The 26,383-nt window shown below is 42.3% G+C and overlaps 1 protein-coding gene across 1 annotated transcript in view; it reads right to left on the reverse strand.

Annotated features, from left to right (window-relative positions):
* LOC144509371 (uncharacterized) overlaps positions 1-26,383 on the reverse strand; it is a 188,196-nt gene that overhangs the window by 55,316 nt on the left and 106,497 nt on the right. Inside the window, exons 14-19 of the mRNA XM_078238108.1 lie at positions 15,809-15,877; positions 11,037-11,105; positions 9,725-9,793; positions 6,388-6,456; positions 5,523-5,591; positions 3,013-3,084 (exon numbers count right to left, since the gene is read on the reverse strand). Coding sequence (XP_078094234.1) covers positions 3,013-3,084; positions 5,523-5,591; positions 6,388-6,456; positions 9,725-9,793; positions 11,037-11,105; positions 15,809-15,877 — 417 coding nt within the window. The remainder of the gene's footprint in view (positions 1-3,012; positions 3,085-5,522; positions 5,592-6,387; positions 6,457-9,724; positions 9,794-11,036; positions 11,106-15,808; positions 15,878-26,383) is intronic.

Here is a 26,383-nt window from a genome sequence, read left to right on the forward strand (position 1 = left end):
CACATCGTGTCTCTCCCCACACCCCCCTCGCCACAGGCAGATGCAGCAAGCTATTTAAATCTCCATTCAGTTCGGCAGGACCATAATATCCCACTGGAAGCACCTGGCCATGGATATTTATACAATGAAATGCACATATCACATCTCATAATAGAAGTAAAAAGAAACACTACAGAAAGGAAGAAATATGTGAGGGAAAAAAGAGAAGTTCAAAAGCTGGTCACTATCTAAACATTTCCCCACTCAAGGCAATTTGTTATGTTTCTTCAATAAATCCTCAAAGCCGTACTTGCTCGTCACAAATCAACATAAGCTCAAAAATACAAGATTTATTAAATAAATGAATTGTTTTAGGTTAAATTACTTTATCTGGAGGGATAGTCGAGAACATATAGTTAACCCATTACACAAATGAAGAATTTTCAGCTAAGAGACAACCATAGGTGCAAACAGAGATATATATTGTAGACAGAGAGATGAAGTTATACACATGGACAGAGAGCTACAGTGAGGGAATAGGCAATAGTTACACACTGGGCCCAATTGTACCATCAAGTTGCGCCCGTTTCCAGGCACAAAAACATGGTAAAGTCGGGCGTGAGGCAAGTAGCGTGATCCACGCCTGCCTCCGTGCCAGTTCCCCCTTTACCAAGGCCCGAAAATGGCCATGATCGGGACCGCACCCGAAACGGGCGTGATGGCCATTTAAATGCATTTGCATGTATTTAAATTGACTTAATGGGCTGCACACTCAATCTTACCGGCACTTCCCCCTTTACCACCACGTTCAGCCATCCAGATTCGGAGCAAAACAAACATGCTCCATAAAAGTCCAATTCGGGCACTCCAGTTAGTGAGGAGGTAAGTGCCGAGCATCCAATGGCTCTCTGCTTGAGATCGGTGGGGGGGGTGGGGTGAAGGTGGGTCCGATGGCTCTCTGCTTAAGATCGGTGAGAGGGGAGGGGGGAGTCCGCTGCCACTCTGCCTGTGATCAGTGAGTAGGAAGGGGGGTTTGTTGCCATTCTGTCTGTGATCAGTGAGGGGGAAGGGGGGGGTTCCACTGCCACTCTGCATGTGATCAGTGAGGGGGAAGGGGGGGTCGCTGCCACTCTGTCTGTGATAAGTGAGGGTGAAGGGGGGATTGCTGCCACTCTGCCTGAGATCGGTGGGGGGAAGGGCGGATGGGCCCGCGATCGGCCTGGGTGGTGGAGGGTGTGGGGGGATAAGGCAGTCAGTAATGTTGTGGGGGTGGGGCAATGTCTGTAGGGGCCAGGTGGGGGCATTATCCGGCCCAGGAGCGATGTGGCAGGGGAGCCGCATTTTATCATTTTTCTGCGCATGCGCAGTTGGAGGTGCCAATCGGAACTGCAGGATTTTTGGCGCGTTAAGCCCCACCGGCAGGCTTGTGCAGCGCGATTCGGAATTGCTAATATTTTTTCAGGCAGAGTGAGTATGGTGGTGCCTAGGAACGGGTCTAAAAGTCGGATCTGAAACACTCCCAGTTTCAAGTCCGCTCAGCACTTAGAATTAAAATAGTAAAATAGGGCCCACAGAGTCTCAAAAAGGAATCACTAAGGCACGCTGCGAATCAGAGAATCAAGTAGATGCTGCCTGAGTTTTCCAAAGGTATAAGAAGGAGGTTTGGGATCACCACACTAGAATCTGATCGTCACCTTGCAGTGCTAAATATTCTCAGACTGGGTAACATGCGGCTTCAATGCAGTGAAGAGCTTCTTTGTCTGTAATGTTCCCCCATTCCGCAGAAAAGCTTTCCCTATCACAAGGAGAAACAGTGTGCAGATTTCCATTTTCTACACCGCATAACTATCCTCTCTAAGGAGCATTTTAGCACATCGCTGCCAAACTGGAGGACAGTTTAGTGAAATGAACCCACATCCAGTAGAAAGAATGTTGAAGCTCATTTCCTTGAGACATTTTAACAGCTGAATAAACTATCATTCACTCTTTCTGGGTTTGAGTCAACCTCTTATGTTATAAATGAATGGTCAATGTTCTAGAGTATAACTCTTTCCAATTCTGCAAAAGTCACCTTATGGAAAATATGTTACCATCAGATATTTGTTTATTAAACTGAACATGCCTTTAATATCTAATATGAAATGTTAATCTTACTATTTCATCTGATCATTTAAGGCTCTCATGACGAATAAGAGTGAATGGTAACATGAATCATACAAAACACGATGCCATATATAAAGAAATCAAAGGTTTTATTCCTTCCACATACATGCTGCACCACAAGAACTCCCAACAAAGGAATCGTTGCTAAGTCTACAACTGTTACGTGTGGGATTGTGGGGTCTGGAAAATAGGATACAGAAGAAAATCCTCTAAAGTTATATTTATAAAGATAATAGAATTGGATTTCACATGGGGGGGGTGGGGGGCACGGAATATCCCCCTCTCCCCCACCAACCAAACACTGTGGGCAGCAGCAACAAGGAAAGTGTGGGACTTCTGCCCCCTTACTGGGAGGAAGTCTCGTCTTCGGGAGCTGGCAGCAAATCAAATTAGCCAGCAACACTTGCAGTCCAAGCAGCTGCAGAGTTCAGTAGTGGGAGCTGAAGGGACTGCAGAAGTCTCCATTGGATTCTGGACTCAGGCAGTCAGGGGTATTGACCAGGGGGACACCTTAGGGATGGGGGTGGAAGGTGGGGGGGGGCGGGGGGGTTGCATTTTGCAGTGTATGCAAGGAGAAAGGAAAGGTATTATCTTTGGGGTGTTGTCGCCAATGCATGAAGGTGCCTTCTGAAGATAGTACCCGCCCTTCCTTCCCACCATATTGAAAGATATTTTGAAAGATTGGGCTGCCTGCTCATACCTGCCTGCCAACGCCAACTCTGATCCAAACTAGGCAGCAAATGGGGAAGGGCTTAAACTGTACTGTGAATGCTTAGGTGAAAGGCTGACAGCTGTCTGCGGAACAAACACCAATAAGAATAATTGGATTCAGGAAGAGAGGGAAGAAAACAAAGAAAATAGTCCTGGTACCTTTGCTCCCTTTAATCCAGCATCACCAGGGATTCCAGGAGTTGCTGCTGCTCCTGGTGCTCCTGGATCACCCTGCAAGAAAATTAGTGATGCGACTTAAAATGCGGATTCAACGTCAAGTACAATTTCTGCAATATACAGATTTAATAAGAGAAATGCTGAGTCCACAACTGTGTGTGTGTTGTTAGCAGGTGAACAATTAACCTGTCCCAAATACATGAGTTGGATTCTTTAGTCTCGTCTGTGGTGGGACCCGTCACAAGCGAGAACGGAAAATTTGGCTTTCCAGCCAAAACTCCATTCACTTTTAGCAACACCGGAAAATCCCAGCTGAGAACGAGGACTGAAGATTTTGGCCCATTTCTCTGTCCACTCTCACAATATGGATATTGCCCCATTTAAAGGGTAACACCTCAGTTAACCTCTGTTGATGAATTGATAAAAATTTCTTCCACTGTGTTTGCCTGTTGCCTGTTAATATCATCAACAGTAATTTCAAGGCTAATAACTCATAGCTGAAATACAGTTATGTGTGAAATCAGTCTTCACCCTTAAATCTGTTCTAAGGAGATCATGTTCCCAAGTGAAAATAAATGAAATTCCTGAAGATACTTGTCAATGTAGGTGATTGCTTGACTTATCTCTTGATTTGGAACTGCAATGACACATACTCTCACAGATGTTCCCCTCAACATGCTGTAGACTTGCAAAGGAACCTCCCTCCTCTTTACACATTCCTTAGCTTTTTTAACAGTAGTACTAATCACACACACAATTTTTTTGCATGTAAATTATTCACCATTGCTGGAGAATAGTAGTATGACACACTCGCATGTTGTATGTTCTTGCATTTTTCTGTGAAGCAGAACAATTAATTTGCTTAGCCACAAGAACTATATCACTGTACATCATTTTCCTAATGTTCCAGGCTGAATAAGCCCATAATAGAGGTGAGAGATTGAAAGCTGGGGGAGGATGCCAAAACCTGAAGACAATGTGAGTGATTTTCAGGCCCTGTCTGGATGGCCAGATACTTTTGAGAGAGGGCTATAATGGGATATGCACCTGCGAGATCTCAGAATTAGATCATCCCTACTCCTGCCGGCAACATCCATCCCGCAGTGATGGCATGAACCTGATTAGCAAGGATTAACATACATTTAAATATTCAGAATCAGCCTTATGCCATTGCTTCTGAGTTCACCGCATGTTCCGCCCGCTGGCATGACATCACACTGGCAGGAATCACGACTGACTTCAAAAAACGAACACCAGTTATGATGACCAAGCCGGGGGTTCAGAAACTAGTGTAGCCCCTGGGTGGTCATGGACAGGACAGGACAGTGACAGCTTGGCAGTGTCAGGGGCTGAAGCTTAAAGGGGGTAGAGACCTGTAAACAACCACAAAGCAAGGATTCGCTTCACACAGAGAGGCGGGGGAGGGTTTCACTGGCAGGGGCGCCGATGCCCCGATGCTGGTGAATGGTGGAGGGGGGTCTTCAATGTTAATCTGAGATTGGGCGCCGTGCTGGTGCCTTTCGACCTCACAGTGACAGCGCAAAACACGCCTCCCTGCTTTGAAATGGCAAAATCTGATAAGATCTGGAGAGAAAACTGTTTGTTTCTTGGGAGCATCTGGAGCTTTGCCATTTTTTGGGGAAATTTCCACCAATTGATTTGAATTAAGGATCTGACCCTGGATATAGTGGGCTCTGTGATCCCTGTTGGAGAGGGTGCATGGATGGGGAACCAGAATCTGTGGATTCCTTCCCATTCTTCCATTTTTTTTTCTGAAGGAATTTGGCTTTCACTCACATAGCTGGTCAAAAGAAAAGTTACGTGTCATCACTACATCATATCTATGGTGCATGGAATATTGCAGACTATTTTTGCCATATTCATATTCAAAGCAATGTGCTTCCATTGAGCTCACGGGGTCAACGAAAGGGAGATGCACTACACTTCCAGATTTCCACTACCCTTTGTGGGGACAAATCCTTCCTGACATCACCCCAAAATGGTCTAGCTCTAGCTTTAACATTATGTACTCACCCAGGCTCTGCCCCCCCAACAGAGGAAATAGCTTCTGTCCATTTACCCTTTCACATTCTTTAGTCATCTTATCATCACTTCAAGCCCTTAATGTTCTACTCTCACAACACTACAAGACGAGTCTATGTAATATGTTTGCATAATTTAACCAGGACTTGCTTGGAAAATAAAGCTGCCTTCTGAGAAAAATCTGGTCACTGAATCCTTCACTTGTGAGCAAAGAAGCAATAATAATAAAATATTTAACAATATCATGCGAGCAAAGCCCCTTTAAATAGAAAAGATAGTGTTATACTTTGAGTACTTAGATAATTTCTTCAGCTATATTGGTGGCAACAATACTCCGTTTCTTAATAGGTTTTTTTAATAACATTATTTTCTAATAACATTAGGTTTTTTCCTAAAGATATAAAAATGCAAGTGGCTATCAACACATATATAGATTATAACATACTTACTTTAGGACCTGGAAGTCCCCTTTCCCCTAATCCTGTTGGGCCCCTTTCTCCAGGAAATCCTCGGTCTCCCTGTCATTTAATATATTTAAATTATTTTATATATATTGTTTAAATTTGTTAGTTACAGAATTGTAACTCTATGCATTTTAAATGGTAAATCACTTTAATGCTGTAGGCTCAAAAGCTGCTAAATAATAGAGAAAATAACATAATCTTATAATAAGCATTCATAGTTTCTGAAACTGTTATTTTCAAAGCATGGATTTAAATTGCCCAAAGAACTGTTGGCATCCTCTGAGTCTACCAATGTATCACAACTTGGATTATTTGGGCTGAATGGCCTGTTTCCATGTTGCTAATTCTGTGCATTTCTATGTACTACATCTCATTAGTTCAATTGCATTTCATTAGTGTATTACATATAATTAACATGAGTTCTTACAGATTCATTAGTCTTAATATTTGTACAGTTAACTTTAAGTTCAACAAGTCAACTAACTTATCACCTTTGCTAATCTAACAATTGAAATATGGGATAATTCCAGTTATTTTAACAGCAAAGATATAATCAGATGCTGGGAGGTGTGAAAAGTAATTCAGCAACATGGAAAGCTGCATGACTTCCAATAAAACTCGATAGCCTTTGATTAGAGAAGGTTTCAGCAGTTTGTGAGATGACCAAACAAGAAATAGAACAGCAATTGACTGTCAATGTCAAAAATATTCTTCTGCTTATATATATGATCTTTGCTCCATGCTCTTGTAGCATCTGAGGGTCGAGGGCATGAGTTCACAATCTCTGCTGTTCAAAATACAGTCACTCATGCTGGTCCATGAATGTAAAAAGTATAATTGAGCTCTGTACCTTTTCACCAGGTAATCCTTGTCCTGTTGGACCTCTTGGCCCAGGTGGTCCTGAAGGGCCTAGTTCCCCCTATAATAAAATTGTAATACCTTTAGAATTTCAGTGTACTATTAATTAATGTCTTTTCATTTTCTATTTTTTTCAATGTCTATCTCTTTTTCTCATTAAATCTCTATGGTTATCATGCAAAATGTGCTATCCATTAGTGAGATACATAGAATCGTAAAATCTCTACAGTGCAGAAAGAGGCCATTTGGCCCATCGAGTCTACACCGACCACAATCCCACCCAGGCCCTATTCCTGTAACCCCACATATTTACCCTGCTAATCCCCTGGCACTAGGGTCAATTTAGCATGGCCAATCAACCTAACCTGCACATCTTTGGAGCGTGGGAGGAAACCGGAGCACCCAGAGGAAACCAACGCAGACACGGGGAGAATGTGCAAACTCTGCACAGACAGTGACCCGAGCCCGGAGTTGAACCCGGGTCCCTGGTGCTGTAAGGCACCAGTGCTAACAATTGTGCCACCGTGCTATAGGTCAGTGAGATCAAAGGTTGCTGGGGCCAATCAGGCAGGCCCCAGCAAAGGGAAGTGCTCTAATATGTGTAAAACGGCTACTTTCTAAAACCTTTACATATATATGTGACATCAGAGGTCACAAGAGTATGGCAAACCGCAGTTTACAAACGTATTTATCCAACATCCCTCTTTTCATAAACAAAAATTGCAGGTCCTATAATTTGCAAGTCACTCGACATAGATAGTCCATACAAACAATTGTCTTGCATAACAAAAAAATTGTTCTTTCCAATTTTGTCTTTCTCTATCCATGGGGGAAATTCTCCAGTTGTTTACGCTGGCGGGGTTCCTTGGTCCCCCTGGCAGTGCACCCCACCCACGGGTTTCACAGTGGTGTGGGGTGACATCAATGGGAAATCCCATTGAAAGCGGTAAGACTAGAGAATCCCGCTGCCAGTGAAAAGCTGCCGAGAAAATGCGGCTGGGAGGCTGGAGAATCCTACCCATAACTTTTAAAGCATTCATGTCTTCTAATGATATGCATGTGAGTTGTTAATGGCTATTAATCTAGTCTCTGCTGGTGCCTGGTGTGATGTTGCTTCTCTGGGTTGTTGTTGTAGCGAGTGTTGCTGCTGTGGTAATTGTTGGTGCTGATCTGATGCATTTCTTGGGGACTGGTTGACTTCTGGGTCTCATGGTCAATCAGATCCTTACTCAGATGGTAAAATCACAATTTTCTTGTCAGCTATCTGCTGTGAAGAACCTCCTTCACCACTTGGGTATATATATTTCTGTATTTGCGATGATAAATTTGGTCATTCTCTTTCACCATGAGTGACACAGCTCTCAAGTTGCACTTGGCTGATTTTTGTTGAGTACATTGAATGTTTGCACTCTGACCAACTCTCAGTTCTGTCAACACTTTGGCAGCTTTATCAAAGTGGAATTTGGCTGTTATTTCACTTTGATCTTGTCACTCACGTCTGTTAATACTTATATTTTTTGTGTTTTTCAGCTGTTAGAAGAGTAGTTGGATTGGACGACTTTTCATGCTTCAGGAGGTGTGTTTCGCCATTCTAAGATTGCCTGTACACATCTGTGCTGGTCTAGTCAATTTTTTGATGATCTCTTTGGCTGCTGCCTCAGCCTTTCCATTTGACAGGGGAAAGTGTGGAGATGATATGTAATGCTGAATTTCCTAATTATTCATGAAGTGTCCGAATTCTTCACAATGTGAACTGAAGGCCATTGTCACTCATCATAATGTCAGAACAGCCAAGACGATGAAAGTATGCATTCTAAGATCACATAATCATTGATATCATCTGATTTAACTCCCAGCAGTCTGAATAGTAGTCAACTTCATGAGATAGTCACAGTTCAAAAGTGAATGAAGATGTCTACTCCAAGCTTCACCCATGGTCTGTCTGGTTTAGACCTGAGGTCTACAGCCACTATTTTTTATGCAATTTTGTATTTTTGCATTTCATTTCTGATTTGCTGTTGAACCCTACACCACCCAAAAAGCCCCTGCTAACCCCCACTGCCCGTTCGCACATCCCTCTCCACCACCAATTTCAGCTGCAGAGTGGCAGCGGGGCCCCCCTTCCTCCCTGCTTGAGCTGCCTCGGCCTGGCCTCTATAGGCCCTGCCCTCATACCCCCCTTCAGGCCCTGCTCCCTATAGGCCTAGCCCGCTTCAGGCCCCACGCCCATACCCCACCTTCAGACCTCACCCACTATGCCCCTCATAGGCCCTGCCCTCTTGCACTGCCCACTGGGCAGTGCCAAGGTGCCCAGTCAGCATTGCCAAGGTGCCAGGCTGGCAGTGCCCAAGGGGCACCCCCCCTGCCCTCAGTCTCCCTGGGGAGCCCTCAATGGCCTCCAGTTCTACTGGCAAGGGCTACACGACTGTTCCCCATTCATGGGCTCACTGATAACATGTAAATCGGTGTTTAAATATATTTAAATAATTTATTCAGCTTCTCGCCGGAAATGCGGCACTGGTAAGATCGCGAGAGCCAAGAAATTGGGTGCGATCCTGATTTCTCCGCTCTAGCACTATTTTACCAGCTCACTCCACCCTTTTATGGGTGTGGTGAACCGGTAAAATTCCGCCCATTCTTTTAAGTTTGTATGGCTTGGCTTCAGAGCTGAAGAGAGGTAGAAATGTGATGGGTTTTTTACTGTTGGAAGAGTAAAGCCAAAATAGAAGGCCAGGGTTAGGTGGGAAGCTCAGGAAAGATGAAACAAAGATATCTTGGCACAAATAAATAGTGTTAATATTAGTGTTGAAGACTATAGAAGGTGCTAATGGATGCATAAAGGTGGGATCGCAGGATGTGTCAATAGTGTCCTGTGAAAGCAAGAACAAGTTACAGACTGGCCAAATTGGGAGAGTTGAAGGTTTATGCCCAGCATAGGAGAAGTGAGCATTAAAAAAGTTAGTCGGTCCACATCTTTCAGAAGCGGGAGCACTTGGGAAGGAGCCACATGATTGAGAGTTCAGAAAAATTAACCTGTATCTCGGGACTCAGACCACAACCATGCTATGAAAATCTGAAAACATTCCTTCCTTCCTTCCTTCCTCAATTCAGTTTTGCACAAGGGGCGTGGCTTTAGGAAGATTTTAAAGGTATATATAACAGGAAACGGCACCTTAGATAATACGCAGGTATCACAGCACAAGCGTGGTGTCACTTGTCCAACTAAGCATGACCTTGTGGAAGTAAATATAGCAAACAACTATGTGCTAGGTGCAATACTTTACATGTACCGTATTTTAAATAAATGGTTGGTTATACTGTTACTTTACCTTGTTGCCTTGCAACCCAATTCCTGTCATGCCTATAGGCCCTGATGGTCCAGGAGGTCCAATATCACCCTGCAGGAAACAGAATGTAAACTATCTTCATTGTTTTCCCTTTCAGTTTTCACTCAATGTTGAATAAGTGAATGAGTTTCAAGTACTGCCAAACATTAGGTTGAGTTATGTCACCAAAATAAAGACAAGCACAAACCGTTTGCAATGTCTTTACTGAAAGTGTTTCTTCTTTCATCATGATATTTTGGACTTTTCTTTGAAAATTTGGTGGTAAATTATTGCTTGATGGTTAAATTTTTTAAATCAGTAAATTGTGTAGCACTACTTGGAACCTCCCCAGTTTCTCTCTTAATAGTGATGTTATTGGATTTGAGGTTTTTTCAGATCGTTCAAGGGTTACTTACCACAAGTAGGTCTTTGATGTAGAGCCTCACACAGATTGGAAAATTGGGTACATTATAATACTGCATACATTAAAATAACCCTTTGAGAATAAGGTTATATAGCTAATTTCATGTCAGTGTGGAATAGTTTGGATGTGCGTGAACAAAAAACTGCTGGCTGGCAGAGTCTGGCAGAGTCTGGCTGCCCAAACATGAGCTCTTGGCTATTCTGCCTGATGATAAAGGAGGATCAGCCAGCTGTCACTTTCTACCTATTTCTAGTGGACAACCAATTGGTAGTGAGGACATAGGACCCAGGAATTAAATTATTCCAAAGTCTCAAACTAAGACCCACCTGGTGGGTGTCAAATTGTACCCAGTGTTAACAAGCTATAAAACATAAGAGGTGAGATACATTCTGTCCTCAAAAGTATGCACTTCAACAGCTGTGGATTCAGGGAGTGGATTGTTGGTGAAATATTTATCTCCCTTTTACAACAGGTTAGAGACCAGTCACAGTGCTGTGTTTGCCTTGGCGGAGATTAAATCAGTAGTGGGTTTGATCTGTAGTCTTCTTGATCAACATGAATCAGTCTAAAATTAGCAAAGGTAAAGTCACCATAGTCAAAGATGACCATAGACTGATCTCTTATTTGAGAGGGAGAGCTGACTGGTGGTGGTTTAACCTGAAGATCACCACATCTCAGACAAGGGGCAAGGATGAGACGGTGAAGCCTTCATGAATAACTTCAGCCCATTTGAACCTGCACCATTGGCGTCACTCTGCATCACAAACCAGCCAACTGAGCTAACCGACTCCCCTACATGGGAATAACACGACATGGTATGTTAACCCAATGAGCCAGCTTGACAATTCTTCGCGCTTTGCTACAATGAAAAGATTGACAAGTTATTTCTACCTTGACACCTTTAATTCCAATTCCAGTTGGTCCTCGAGAGCCTTTAGGGCCTGTGTAGCCTATGTTACCCTATAAAAACAAAGTATTTGCAGAATCATTAAATACAAGCAAAAATTGTATCATACCATATTGTCAATGTTCATAAAGGATTGATTTCTGCCTGATGATAAGGATGCCAGCACTCCAAGATTTTTCTGGTAGCTTCAGGAATTAAAGATTGATCTTGTATATACTACTTTGAGCAACACAGGAGAAAAATCACAGAGGCATTAGTGCTTTAAGAGTTTTTTGAATATCTTGATTTATTAGTTATTAAAACTTTTAGAGATGGGGAGAATAGGCTGCTTGGTTGGTAACAAATACTGGCAACCTTACACTACTTTGAGGGCATACAGAATGCTGTGGTATGGGATAGATCACTCTGTTCCCTTTCTTTCTTCTTCCTTCCTTTCGGAAAATAAATCAGTTCTGTTTTTCACAATCAGATAAAGAGAGAAATGAACCCTTGATTACTGTGCAATGACTTTGTAAAGTAACTTTAAACAAAGTTACTCACAGTTGGTACCTTTCCACACTGTACCAAGAGGTCTTCAGTAGATCTAAGCTAGTAACTAATGCCCTGAAATAGTCGATTCACATAAACCCGATGTACAGTAAATACGAACTGAATCTCAACATCAATGTTTTAGTAAACCAAACCCAAATTGTTGAGTTCAAATAACCCAGCATTCATACATATATCAATGATTTGGATGTGGGGAACAAATGTAATATTTCCAAGTTTGCCACTGATACAAAGTTAGGGGGTGTGTTGTGAGGAAGATGTACAGGATGGATGGAAGATGTACAGGAGGATTTGGGTGGTTTTAGTGAGTGGGCAAGAACATGGCAGATTAAATATAATGTGGAAAATGTGAGGTAATCCACTTTGGTAGAAGGATCAGGTCAGCAGAGTATTTCCTAAATGGTAAGAAATTAGATGTACAAAGGGATCTGGGTGTCAAACGCGCAGGTGCAGCAAGCCATTAGGAAAGCTAATGGAATGTTGGCCTTTATTGTAAGAGGATTTGTGTACAGGAGTAATGAGGTCTTGCTTCAATTGTATAGGAGCTTGGTTAGACCGCACCTGGAGTACTGTATGCACTTTTGGTCCCCTTACCTCAGTAAATATTATATTTCCATCGAGGGAGTGCAACAAAGGTTCACCAGACTTGTTCTCTGGGATGGTGGGACTGTCTTGTGAGGAGAGCTTGGGCAAACTGGGCCTGTATTTTCTCGAGTTTCGAAGAATGAGAAGTGATCTGCTTGAAACTTACAAATTAAAGGAATAGACACGGTAGATGCAGATGTTTCCCTGGGTTGGAGATTCTAGAACCAGGGAGCACAATTTCAAAATAAGGGGATGTCACTTAGGACTGAGATGGGGAGAAACTTCTTCACACAGAGGGTTGTGAATCTTTGGAATTCTCTACCCCAAAGGACTGAGGAAGCTCACTCATTGTGTATGTTTAAGGCAGAGATTGGTAGATTTCTGATTAACAATAACATCAAGAGTGATCTCCAGGCATTGAAGTGTCCAATCAGCCATGATCGTATTAAATGGTGCAGTGGCTCTTGAGGCTGAATGGCCTACTCCTGTTCCTATGTTGCTGACAATTATTACATAATCTACAACTCCAGTAATTTAAGAAGTTTATATATGATTTTACTTGCCAAGTTGTACTTGCATGTTGAACCATAAGACACAACAGCAGAAGTAGAACATTTGGCCCATGGAGGCCATTCAGTGAGATCATGACTGATCTGATATAATAATCCTCAATTCCACTTTTCCCCCTCTTATCCCCATAACCCTTGATTCCCTTCCTGATTAGAAATCTGTCTGTCTCAACCTTAAACATAGTTAATGATCCAGTGTATGCAGTAAAGAATTCCACAGATTCACAGCTCTCTGAGAGAATAAATTCTTCTCATCACTGTCTTAAATGGGCAACCCCTTACACTGAGGATAAGTCCTTTGATCCTAGACTCTCCTACATAGAAAAACAACCTCTCAGCATTTACCCTGTCAAGCCTCTTGTGAATCTTATATGTCTTAATATGATCATCTGTTATTCTTTTAAACTCCAATGAGTACAGGCCCAACCTACTCAACTGTTCCTCATAGGAAGACCCCTCCATACGCGGGATCAACTTAGTGAGCCTTTTCTGGACTGCCTCCGATGCCAATATATTTTTCCTTAGATAAGGAGAACTAGACTGTTCAAAGTATTCCAGGTGTGGTCTAACTAGTGCCTTGTACAATTTAGGAAGCCTTCCCTATATTTATACTCCATTCCCTTTGAAATAAAGGCTAATATTCCACTTGCCTTCTTTATTACCTGCTCAACTTGCATTTTGTGATTTATGCACAAGGACCCCAAAATTTCTCTGTGCGGTAGCTTTCTGCAGTCTTTCTCCAATTAAACAATATTCAGCTCTTTAATTCCAAAATGCAGAACTTCGCATCTTCTGACATTGTACTCCATCTGCCAAATTTGTGCCCACTCACCTAATCTGTCTATATCCCTCTATAGATTCTTTGTGTCATCCACTTGCCTTCCCACCTATTTTTGTGTCATCTGCTAACTTGGCAATAGTACATTCACTTCTCTAATCCAAGTCATTCATATATATTGTAAATAATTTTGACCAAGAAATATGATGTAAATAGAGTGCAATAATACTTTTGTATTAAAGCAAAAAGAAAATCAGGAGACATTGTAATATCCCAGACAAATCCATTACTGACATTTTGTAGATGTTCCTAAAATCAGGTGGCATGGTGGCACAGTGGTTAACACTGCTGCCTCACACCACCAGGGACCCAGGTTTGATTCCAATTTTGGTTGACAGTGTGGAGTTTGCATGTTCTCCCTGTGTCTGCATGGGTTTCCTCCGGTGCTCCGGATTCCTCCCTCATATGCAGGTTAGGTAGATTGGCCATACTAATTTGCTCCTTCATGCAGAATTTTCCTGTCCCACCCACCACGGGAATCGTAGCAGGCGTGACATGGACCATGCAAAAGTACATTGACCTCGGACGGGATTTTCCAGTTTTGGGGCAAGCGCGACCGGAAAATCCCGCCTTTAATGTCTCAAGATGTGTAGGTTAGATGGATTAGCTATAGTGAATGCGGGGCTATGGGGATAGGGTGGGGGAGAGGGCCACAGTCGGTGCAGGCTCAATGGGCTGAATGGCCTCCTTCTGCACTATAGGGATTCTATGATGATAACTGGCCCCAGATTGACCTAAAATTGAACAGAGAAACAGGGCATCAATAATTACCAAGAAACAAAACAGGATGGAGTAAACATAATAGAGAAAGCAAACAACTACATGAAATGGTTGAAAATTCTGGAGTGTATCCAATAAAAAGAAATTATCTTTTCCATGAGAACAAAGATTTATTATTTGGAACTTCTGTGTTTCCAATTAGGATCTTGTATATACTATAAATTTATTTTGCAGCTTCTGGAACATTCCTTTACGAGCATGATTTCCTTTCTTCTGGACAAGACTTATTTTTGCCTATGAGTACATGAGACAACATAGGTCAGCAAGTTTTATGTTACAGTTTTATCTCACTACATGTCCTCCTAAGTCTTACACCTTCACCTGGAGTCAACTGTTAAACAGAGCAATAAAATGATCAGTGAGTTCTAAAATGATATTACCACTATATCACTAAAGATGCCAAACACAAAAATAGATCCAAAATATCCTTATGCTGTACATTGCAAACAGATGGATTTTTACACCCTTCCACATCCATATCTTCCTGGTGGAGAAGTAATTCATCTTTTGCAGTATTTTCCTGCGTTAAGAGCTGAGACTGGTATGGCAAAAATGTTTTTTTCAGTTTGTGCTGCATTTTTAACTTGTATTCATAAAATCAGCATGAATGTTTTGGATTCAATCTTGTCTAAAAGTTAGGGTTCACCTTTCTCAGTATCTAACAGTAACATCCATTTTAGGAAATTTCTGCTGATGTTTCTTTTCAAATTTTCTCATCTACTTCTAAATAAAGTGATTCATCCTTGGCTACAATTCCAAGAGCTCTTACAATATTTCTACTGAATATCCAGTCATCATGTGTGTGGTGAACCATAGATGGTTACCACTATGGGTACTGAACCATAGATGGTTAGCACTATGGGTACTTGTACATATGTTACTGTTGTCACTGTTGGGGTTAGGGTTGGGGTGTTCTACCTGTTGGTATTGTTCTGTGGTACACTCCGGTTGGCTCCGCCTACCTGTAGGAGTATAAAGGTCACTGCACTGCCTGGTGACCCTTTAGTCTGGGATTGTATTGTTATATAGTATGCTCCATTCTTGTTACTAATAAAAGCCTTTATTTCCCGGGTACGATCCAGCCTCCCGAGTGATTTAATCGCGCATCAATGTGTGAGGCTAAATAATTAGTATTGGTAGCCTATTTGACAACAGAAGATGTTATATATAAGCTGAATTTAGCTATCATCTGACACCCACAAATAAGCACTTCCTAATAACTGGATACTAACCAGATTTGGAAAGCTTGGTTCATTCCACATTTCTTAAATCTGGAAACACTGAATCAGTGTCCCAGTGAGATTGCTTAGCCGAAGCCTATTCCTGAGCTCTCCCTGGTCAGTATAGCTCCATATCATGCCATCCAGCATACTTGGCCATGAACAAGTAAAAATGTGCTTTAAAAGACTATTTTGAAATAGAATTAATTTCTTACCTTTGGACCAGGTGCACCTTGCCCAGGTTGTCCTTTATCACCCTTTGCTCCATGTTCTCCTCTGGGACCCTATGAAGCAGAAGGAAAGATAAAAGAGGTGGAACAACTAATCCCTGTTTAGTCTTCTTCTCTCTGAAAGTGGCAAAATAAAATGGGCAGCGTTGCTACGATAAGAATATTTTCATCCCAAATTTTGTCCATAATTTCACAACTGGCCACTTGTAACATTTTAATGAAGTTTAGCATGTCAGCATTATGCCAACTTTGGGTCTGTTACTGATTTGCAATAGGTAGCTCCATAAGAACCTAAAAACACCAAAGTCAGGGTAAATAAAAGCAAAGTCACGATAAAGTTTGAGATGTGCACTGCTAATATTTACTTTTCTTGTCAAATAAATTCAAATTATGATTATCATTAGTTTGCATTAATGAAACATTGCTTCCCAAGCAGCATAGTTTGCTTTTCCGACATCTCAAATAGAACAGAGGCTGAATTGGATAACTCCTGAAATTGGGCGTAAGGATCATGATGCTAAGTTATCCCTTTCCTGATTAAAGTGACAGAAGTAGCATGCTAACGTCACACAGCTTAATAATTATAATGATTCTGGCAGTGCTGAACCAATTAAACCAGGCCTGTACAAATTAAAGCCACAGTGCATTTTTTGAAGACAAAAGGCAGAATTTTCCAATCTGAGACTAAGTCCTGTCGTAATGGAAAGATTGTGGAGTGTTTCTCACTGTGGAGCTTAGGGGGAAAATTCGCCATATCTCCTAGCCCTGACCTCATTAATTATGGAGCTGGATGTACTTGGAAGTGCAAGATAAAATAGGACTGAGTCAGCACGGCTTCGTCAAGGGAAGGTCATGTCTGACAAATCTGTTAGAGTTCTTTGAGGAGGTAACAAGAAAGTTAGATAAAGGAGAACCAGTGGACGTGATTTATTTAGATTTCCAGAAAGCTTTTGACAAGGTGCCGCATAGGAGACTGTTAAATAAGTTAAGAGCCCATGGTGTTAAGGGTAAGATCCTGGCATGGGTAGAGGATTGGCTGACTGGCAGAAGGCAGAGAATGGGGATAAAGGGGTCTTTTTCAGGATGGCAGCCGGTGACTAGTGGTGTGCCTCAGGGGTCGGTGCTGGGACCACAACTTTTCACAATATACATTAACGATTTGGAAGAAGGAACTGAAGGCACTGTTGCTACGTTTGCAGATGATGCAAAGATATGTAGAGGGACAGGTAGTATTGAGGAAGCAGGGGGGCTGCAGAAGGACTTGGACAGGTTAGGAGAGTGGACAAAGAAGTGGCAGATGGAATGCAATGTGGAAAAGTGTGAGGTTATGCACTTTGGAAGGAGGAATGGAGGCATAGACTATTTTCTAAATGGGAAAATGCTTAGGAAATCAGAAACACAAAGGGACTTGGGAGTCATTGTTCAAGATTGTCTTAAGGTTAATGTGTAGGTTCAGTCGGCAGTTAGGAAGGCAAGTGCAATGCCGGCATTCATGTTGAGAGGGCTAGAATACAAGAGCAGGGATGTACTTCTGAGGTTGTATAAGGCTCTGGTCAGACCCCATTTGGAGTATTGTGAGCAGTTCTGGGCCCCGTATCTAAGGAAGGAGGTACTGGCCTTGGAAAGGGTCCAGAGGAGGTTCACAAGAATGATCCCTGGAATTAAGAGCTTGTCGTATGAGGAACAGTTGAAGATTCTGGAACTGTCCTTGTTGGAGTTTAGAAGGATAAGGGGGGATTTCATTGAAACTTACAGGATACTGCGAGGCCTGGATAGAGTGGATGTGGAGAGGATATTTCCACCAGTAGGAAAAACTAGAACCGGAGGGCACAACCTCAGGCTAAAGGGATGATACTTTAAAACAGAGATAAGGAGGAATTTCTTCAGCAAGCGAGTGATGAATCTGTGAAACTCTTTGCCACAGAAGGCTGTGGAGGCCAAGTCGTTGAGTGTCTTTAAGGCAGAGATAGATAGGTTCTTGATTATTAATAAGGGATATGGGGTTATGGGGAAAAAGCAGGGGAATTGGGATGAGAAACATATCAGCCATGATTGAATGGCGGAGCAGACTCAATTGGCCGATTGGCCTAATTCTGCTCCTATGTCTTATGGTCTTATGGTCTAAAGCATGGTGACAATAGCTTCCTATTCATTCACCATGGAAATTTCTCAAACTGTCAGAGCCAATTTGCCAACCAATTAGCATCCTTTTTCTCATGCAATATATATTGTCGTTTCCTTTGAAATTTGGCATTCTAGCATCTGTTGTGATGAGTGCAAGGCAGAAAGCTTTGACAGCAAGGGGAAGCTCTGTGGGGGTGGAGGGACTCTGTGGGGAGTTGGGGGGGGTGGAAGTCTCCAGATCACTGGCAGATCGGGGCGCCTGCCCAATGGGGTGAGTGGATGTCAGACCTAATGGGAGGAGAGGTATGCACAATCTCATCCTGAATGTCACCAAAATGAGAGTCAATGAGGGTGTCTCGAGACCTGTACCCCATGTGGGCTCTGGGTATCACCCAAGGTCCTTCCTCCTCCTCCTCCACAGGTAACCCCTCGTTACCCTCCTCGACATCCTCCTCATCCGAGGAGATGTGGCGCTCATCCATCTCCTCCTGGTCTAGCTGCTCTCCCCACTGCAAAGCCAGATTGTGCAGTGCCCAACAGACCATTATGATACGGGACACACTCTGGGGGTTGTACTGGAGGGCTCCTCCCAACCAGTCCAGGCACAAAAACCACATCTTGAACAGTACAATCACCTGCTCAACCAACGCACGCATTGATGCATGTATCTTCTTGTAACAAGTCTCAGGGATGTTTGTGGCCTCCACACCAGGGTCATCAGCCATCTCCTGAGTGGGTACCCTTTGTCCCTGAAGAGCCATTCCTTAAGTCGCTGCTCTTCCTCAAAAATGGATGGACTTTGCGAGTGCTTCAAGATGTAACCATCGTGGACGCCTCCCGGGAAACTGGTACACATCTGCATGATGCGCATTGTGTGGTCACAGACAATTTGGACATTGAGGTAATGGTCTCCCTTGTGCTTCACAAATGGTACCCCATGCCACCAAGGGAAACACAGAGCCAAGTGAGTACAGTCGATGACACCCTGCACCTGAGGCATGCCTACTATGTTGATGTACATATCAGTCTGTGACATCCCTTAAACACTTGTTTGCTGCTGACTGCTGCCTCACAGGTAACCCATGTAGCCCTGAAACGAGTCGCTGGCATAGAAATTCAGAGCAGCAGTAACTTTCAGGGCCACAGGCAATGGGTGACGTCCCAATCCATGTGGTGCCAATTCTTGCATCACCTGGCACAGGTGGTCCACTGTCCCCCAGGATAGATGCATCTTTTCCGCCACTGGACCTCTGACACCTGGATGTAGAAAGTACCCATGGCCAGTAGTGTCTCCTCTGAGGCTCCATCATCTGCGGCCCTGCTCCTGGTAGATCAGCAAGGTCTGCCCCCCCCTCCTCTGCAGAGTGCTATTCCTGGCCTCTGTGGGTGGCATGTCAACATTGCTGCTGCTGGTCAGTCACATTCAAAAGAATTGCCAATTCGACTGGCTCCATGATTCTCCAGAAACTTCTTTTATAAACTGAAAGGGATGAGGGCAGCATGGTGGCACAGTGGTTAGCACTGCTGCCTCACAGCACCAGGGAAGCTGAAATCAAAACTGCAACTTCACGTTTCTAGGGAAACTAAAACTGGTTGAAACCGGATGAAAGGCATGGAACCATCCAAACCTTGATCACCCAGCAGTACAGCGCAGGTGGGCTGAAGAAAATGAAAATTGGATCCAGAAGTTGGCAATAGGCAAATACTAGGATGCTGCAACTGTTGCTGTAATTAAAGTTGTCACAGAGGGTTACTGGATTAAGGTAATATTGATGGATCAGTACCATCAAGATTGCTATGAGCAGAGTTAAGGAGATTCTGGAGAAATATGTCATTTTGTTGAAGTTTGTACTCATAGAATTTGGGTTGATTGGGACCTGCTGTGGGATCAGAATCAGTGGCTAAATCTTTGAAGAATAAGAGGTGAGGAAGATGAGAGTCTTTAAGGACATTGTGGCTGAATTTGTGCCATATATGCTGGGTGGACCACCTGGTTAATCTTTGAGATCTATATTTGTTGTATCTGTTACCTAATGTGTAATTTTATATCAGCATTTATATTGACTGTGATTTGTTTGTTAATGTTTGGTTTATATTGAATTTGGTTTGATTATTAAAGTAAAAATTATAAAAAGTGAAATCTTGTCTGTTGGCATTTTTGTTGGGGTCATTTGATAAGTTTGGTTTTTTGGTTTTTGGTCTCTATGGGAATCTTTACAATGGATTTGTGATAACGATAAATATCATTGGCCATAATGAACCCAAACAAAATAATTCACAGCAAAACACCAGGAATTTAAATATAGGAAGATGTTCTCCCTGATAGTGGTTTACAAACTTGTCTATGAGATGGGAGATCTTCCAAAATGCAGGAACATCTCGGCTCTTGTTTGATCTTTTGAAAATAGGACAAGATTTGTATTTTCTCTCAGGGCTGCCACTAGGATTTTCATCCTGATTCTGACTAATGTCCCATGGACATCCTCATTTGCATAGTCTAGGCAGCTTCCAGCAATAAACTCCCTGGACTTGGCAGCTCAGAATTGTGGAAGAGAAGGTGGAGGTGGAAATTGGCTGGCATTCAGTAACTGAGGGACAGGCTGTCTTTCTTAATGGGATCAAGTTGTTGGCTCCACCAGTTAGTTAATCAACAAATACAGAGTAGTGCAGGAAATGGAATTCTCAAGACACTATGCTCGTAGCATGTAGTACACTTCATGCCAGATGGATAGAAGGACCATGACCTTGTGACTTCCCAGGATCCTCTCACAGATCTGTGAGTGAATTAGCAACCCTATTTTGAAAATGTGTTTATTTGTTTATTTTAGTTCATAATGAAGCAATTACAGCATTTATATTTAAATTTATGCTGTTGCCTAATAGGTAATTCTCTTTCAATCCAATTTCACAAATTTATGGCTAGTTTATAGTTATGTAGGGAATAAAAATACTTATTCCCTTGTAATAGCCTTGAGAAAGCCTAAATCTTCTAAAGCTTCCTATTTATTCACAGCTTTCATTCTTACTTTGTATCTGCATTACCACAAAAAGGGAATTCAGTCAGCTCCAGTTTTCCTTCCCCTGCGATTACTTGGATTTCCTGTGTAGCTTTGAGCAACAGAACATTTCCATATTTTGGAACATGCTTAATTCAAATCCGACTTTCTTTAGAATGGTTTCAGAACAAACTGAATTAGCAACAGTTCTAATGCTTCAATTGACTTTTTTCAATCGTTCTACATACCACTGAAAACATTGGCCAACAACATCTGATCTCCGGGACCTCGTATCCAGGAGGGTACCCCAGAGCTGAACTTCGGGACCCCCCCCTCGGGGAAGTTCCCACCTAAGGATGGCATGGCAAATGGACGGGAAGATCAAACTTCCATTGGGCAATTACCTTGCAATGGGAACCATTCAACACTCCAACTTAAATTGAAGATTTTAGATGATTCAGATTGTCTCACAGTACACCAAGATTGGTGGCATAGTGGACAGTGAAGAAGGTTATCTAGGATTGCAATGGGATCTTGATAAGGCCACACTTGGAATACTGTGAACAGTTCTGGTCATCCTATTATAGAAAGGATATTATTAAACTAGAAAGAGTGCAGAAAAGATTTACTAGGATGCTACCAGGACTTGATGGTTTGAGTTATAAGGAGAGGCTGGATAGGCTGCGACTTTTTTCTCTGGGGTGTAGGAGGCTTAGGGGTGATCTTATAGAGGTCTATAAAATAATGAGGGGCATAGATCAGCTAGATAGTCAATATCTTTTCCAAAAGGTAGTGGAGTCTAAAACTAGAGGACATAGGTTTAAGGTGAGAGGGGAGAGATACAAAAGGGTCCAGAGGGGCAATTCTTTCATGCAGAGGGTGGTGAGTATCTGGAACAAGCTGCCAGGAGGTAGTAGTAGAAATGGGTACAATTTTGTCTTTTAAAAGGCATTTAGACAGTTACATGGATAAGCTGGGTATAGAGGGATATAGGTCAAACGCAGGCAACTGGGAGTAGCTTAGGGGTTAAAAAAGGGGCGGCATAGACAACTTGGGCCGAAGGGCCTGTATCCATGCTGTAAACCTCAATGACTCTATGACTCTACCAAAAGGCTGAAGAATTAAAACCACTTCTAACTCCTGGGTAACTATAGTGCTGGCCCACCCCAACTACCTATGAGGCTCCTCAGCCCATCCCCATCCCTGATCTACCACAGGACCCCCACTGACTATCCCCCAACCCCCGATTATACCATAATCCCCACCACAGAACCCCCAGACTACCTCTCACCTCAATAATACCCTGCTCCCCACCTACCCCATGTGATTACTCATGGACCCCCAACCACACACAGCAACCCTGACTACCCCACCACCTTCCATTCCTCACCCTCCACTATCCCTTTTCCCATGACTACCCCCGCAACCCCCAAATACCTTCAATTCCCCCACTGACCATCCAAACATCCACTGACCACTTCTCCACTGACCGGCTCCCCCACTAACTTCCCTACTTACTGACCAATCCTCCTGCCCCCTGCTCGACTGACCCTACAACCCCCCCTCCGAATCCTACCCACTTATCTTATATGTTTACCTTCTCTCTGGCTTATCAAAGTGGCTGGGCCTTCAAATTTATCTGCATTACGGTTGCTGGTGCCATAATAAATGAAGTGATTCGTCCTTAGCTTTGACTCATCTACCTTCAACACACAGTCTTGATACTCCACTTCACTGTGCTATTCTCAACCGGCCCAAGTCAGAGGGTCAAGCAAGGAAGGTGCACCTCTTTCTCAGGGTAAGTAACTAGGAGTGGAGTGGCAATCCGACTGTGATTACCACTCCTTTATTTTGCTCTGTACAAAACTTTCACATTTCTTATAATTTGGAAATTATCCATAAGAATGGATAATTGGGATTAGATTCACCCCATTCGCAATTATTAACTTCTTTACACCAGAGGTAATGATGTGGGACCAGGAATAAAAGTAATTGCAGGTGATTATATGACTCTGACTGGATAGAAAGGATGGAACCAGGTGGATGCAGTCCCACCAAATTTGGTGATAGTGGAGCGATGTTGGAGGAAGATAATGTGGTTAACTGTGCCAAATGCTGCAGGCAGGTCAAGGAGGGAGAGTTTACATTTGTCACAATCGCATGAGATATCATTTGTGTTCTTGAGGGCACAATGACATGGGCGAAAACTTGATTTGAGGGATTCCATCATGGAATTCCAGACAAGAATCATAGAAACCCTACTGTGCAGAAGGAGGCCATTTGGCCCATTGAGTCTGCACTGACCACAAACCCACCCAGGCCCTATCCCCATAACCCCCACATATTTACCCCACTAATCTCCCTGACACTAAGGGACAATTTAGCATGGCCAATCAACCTAACCCGCACATCTTTGGATTGTGGGAGGAAACCGGAGCACCCGGAGGAAACACACGCAGACACGGGGAGAACATGCAAACAGACAGTGGCACGAGGCCAGAATTGAACTGTGAGACAGCAGTTCTAACCACTGTGCCACCATGCCATCCATGGAATAGGATAGGCATATATTTGAGTGATCACATATTGAAGGACTTTGGAGAGGAGAGAAAAGGGAGGTTGAAGATAGGGTGGTAGTAGGGTTATTTTCTTTGAAAAGATGAATGATGATAACAGATTTGAAGGGAACACCAGGAGAACACACAGTGCAACCGTAATGTGGGTACAAAGCAAAAGAATCGCGTTGTACAGCAAACCACATTATAGCATTGAGGTTTCATGTTGGTTGTCATCAACTTGGAGAGGGTGGGTATTTGACAATGCTGGATGCATTCCATTCTACATAGATACAGGAAGCTTATAAGCAATTCAAGCCTTCAAAGGCAACAGCTGCATTGGAGAGATCAGTACAAGTCCCATGGAGAGGCAAAATCATTATATTTTCCAGGACATTAGCAAATATTTTTATCTGAGAATCTTTACATACATCATGTAATTTTTAATTTAACTTATGCTTGCCAGAAACAGAAACCACCACATTAATTTAAAAATTCTGTCCTATGTGAATTGGTTTGAAGCGTTGTGCCATTTCTTGAATAGCAGCAGTGTACAAAACAGCAGTCTGCTGTGCAGGGAACTGGTAAAATGTCAGCACCCATTTGTCAAGTAGTAAGTGTAGGAACAGGGCAAATATGGGTATGAATGAAGAATGCTGGTGGATGAGGTTTTGGAGCAGAATCCAGTGATGTGGATCACACCCATTGTTCAAGACTCCACTTGATTTTTATTCCATTGAGATTCTATAACGGATAGCACCTGCCCTGATTGGTAGTTAGGAAGTGAAGGCGGAAATTTAATTAAAATTGGTGAACTACTTGTGAAACTGCAAGAGATGTTAACAGCTTGCTAAGATTATTTAAACAAAACATGATATCCAGGTTCAGGCTGGCCTTGGATTTCCTGATTCGAAAACACTTGCTGGCTGTATTATCACATGAAACTGGGTGACAAGAATATCTACCACTATTTCTACAGTTAACTAACAAATAAAAATGTTAAGAAATCCAAGTTTAAAAATATATCTAATGTCAAATACTTAAAACACATTTTCCATTTTAATAACATTAAGATTGAAGCCTCTTACGAATGTGTATTGGAACAGGAAGAATGGAAAGAAGAGGGTTTGTGAAAAGGGATACTTGTGTTTCGTATTTTCCTTTTTCAGGCAATATTGACTCATCAAAATGTTCAAAATGTAATGCCTCCCACATTTTCCTGTTTTCACTTGCAATGTTTAAGAACATTTATGCTTCCTATCATCAGATTCTCAGAAGTGCTTTAACATTTTTCACATCTGTAAAAATGGTTTAGTGTTTCCATCTAACTTGGCAATGAAGGTGCTAGCATGTCCCTGCATGATTTTTGAACAGCTTTATCAAATTTCCTCTCAACCTTCTCTAAAGAGACTATCCCCAGCTTCTCCAAACTATTTACACAAATAAAGTCTTTCACCCTTGAAACCGTTCTTTGCAAATCTTTTCAGTATCTTCTCTAATACTTTGATATCCCTCCTCAAGTGCGATGCCCTGATTTATATATAGTATTCCAGTTGATGCTGAGCCTGTCTTTTTATGAAGATTCACCATAACCAACTTGCTTTTTTGAAGGCTGGGATCTCCTATGCCTTATTAACCACTTTCTTCAATAAATGGTGCACATATAACCCCAGGTCTCTCTGCTTCACAACCCCCTTTAGAGTTGTATCCTTTATTTTCTTTTGCCTTTTCTTATTCACACATCTCTGCATTAAATTTCATCTGTCATGTGTCCCCCTCCATTCCATCAGCTTCTTTATGTTCTCTTGAAGTCTATCTCCTCACTATCTTCCTCAAAGTTCACAGTACTTCCAAGTTTTGTCATCTACAAATTTTTAAATTGCGCCCTGCACACCCAAGCCTAAGTCATTTATATAGATCAAGTAAAGCAGCTTTTCTAATACTGACTCCTCAGGAGCCCAAATATGTGGGTGGGATTTTCCGATTTTGCTCACCCTGAAACCAGAAAATCCCGCTCAAGGTCAATGGTCCTTTCCTAGCCCAATTCTCATGGCAGGCGGGATGGTAAAAGTCACCCTTATATCTTCCTCCGGTCTGAACAACCATTCACCACTACTTTATTTCCTGTCATTAAGCCAACTTTGTATCTATGCTGCCCTTTATTCCATGGGTTTCAACTTGCTGACAAGCTATGTGACACTTCATCAAATACTTATTTCAAAGTACATGGAAGCTGCCTCAATTACAATACCTCATCAACCCTTTCTGTTACCTAATCAACAAACTCAACCAAATTAGCTAAACACAATTTTGTTATATACCTGATAACCAATTGGTGAAGAAAGAAAACAAAGCCAGTCTTTACTTGGAATAGATTTACTCACAAAGTGAAACTTTACAGGTATATATCTCCTCACTCCACTTTACTCCTTTGTTATTAAGTGCCTCTTTATCCTATTTTTTGGCAAAACAATTAAACTAAATTGACAAACTGAAGGAAAAATAAATAGGCAGCCCCTTAAATTAATACTTCTATGAAAGAAACAGAGTTATAAAGGAAACTTAAAACATCAAAACAAAATATGATTAAAAGAGTCAATAAAGCACCCCAACCCCATAGTGCCCACCAAGCGTGGAAGGCTGGTGTCTCTTCGTATGTCCTCAAGTAGCCATCTAGTCAATCTTTTTGACTAACCAAATAAACTACTTCAAATTAACTGAAGGACAAATGAAAAGGGGCAGCCCCCAAAAATAAGGAAACCACCCAAAACTAAAAAGAAATCAGAAAGGAAACTTAAAACATCAAACCAAAATGTGGCTAAAGGGATTGATAATGCAATCCAGCCCCTGCGGTGCTCAACGAGCATGGAAAGCCTCGATGGTGC

The sequence above is a fragment of the Mustelus asterias genome, chromosome 2 (genome assembly GCF_964213995.1).
Source record: "Mustelus asterias chromosome 2, sMusAst1.hap1.1, whole genome shotgun sequence".
Lineage (NCBI taxonomy): Eukaryota > Metazoa > Chordata > Chondrichthyes > Carcharhiniformes > Triakidae > Mustelus > Mustelus asterias.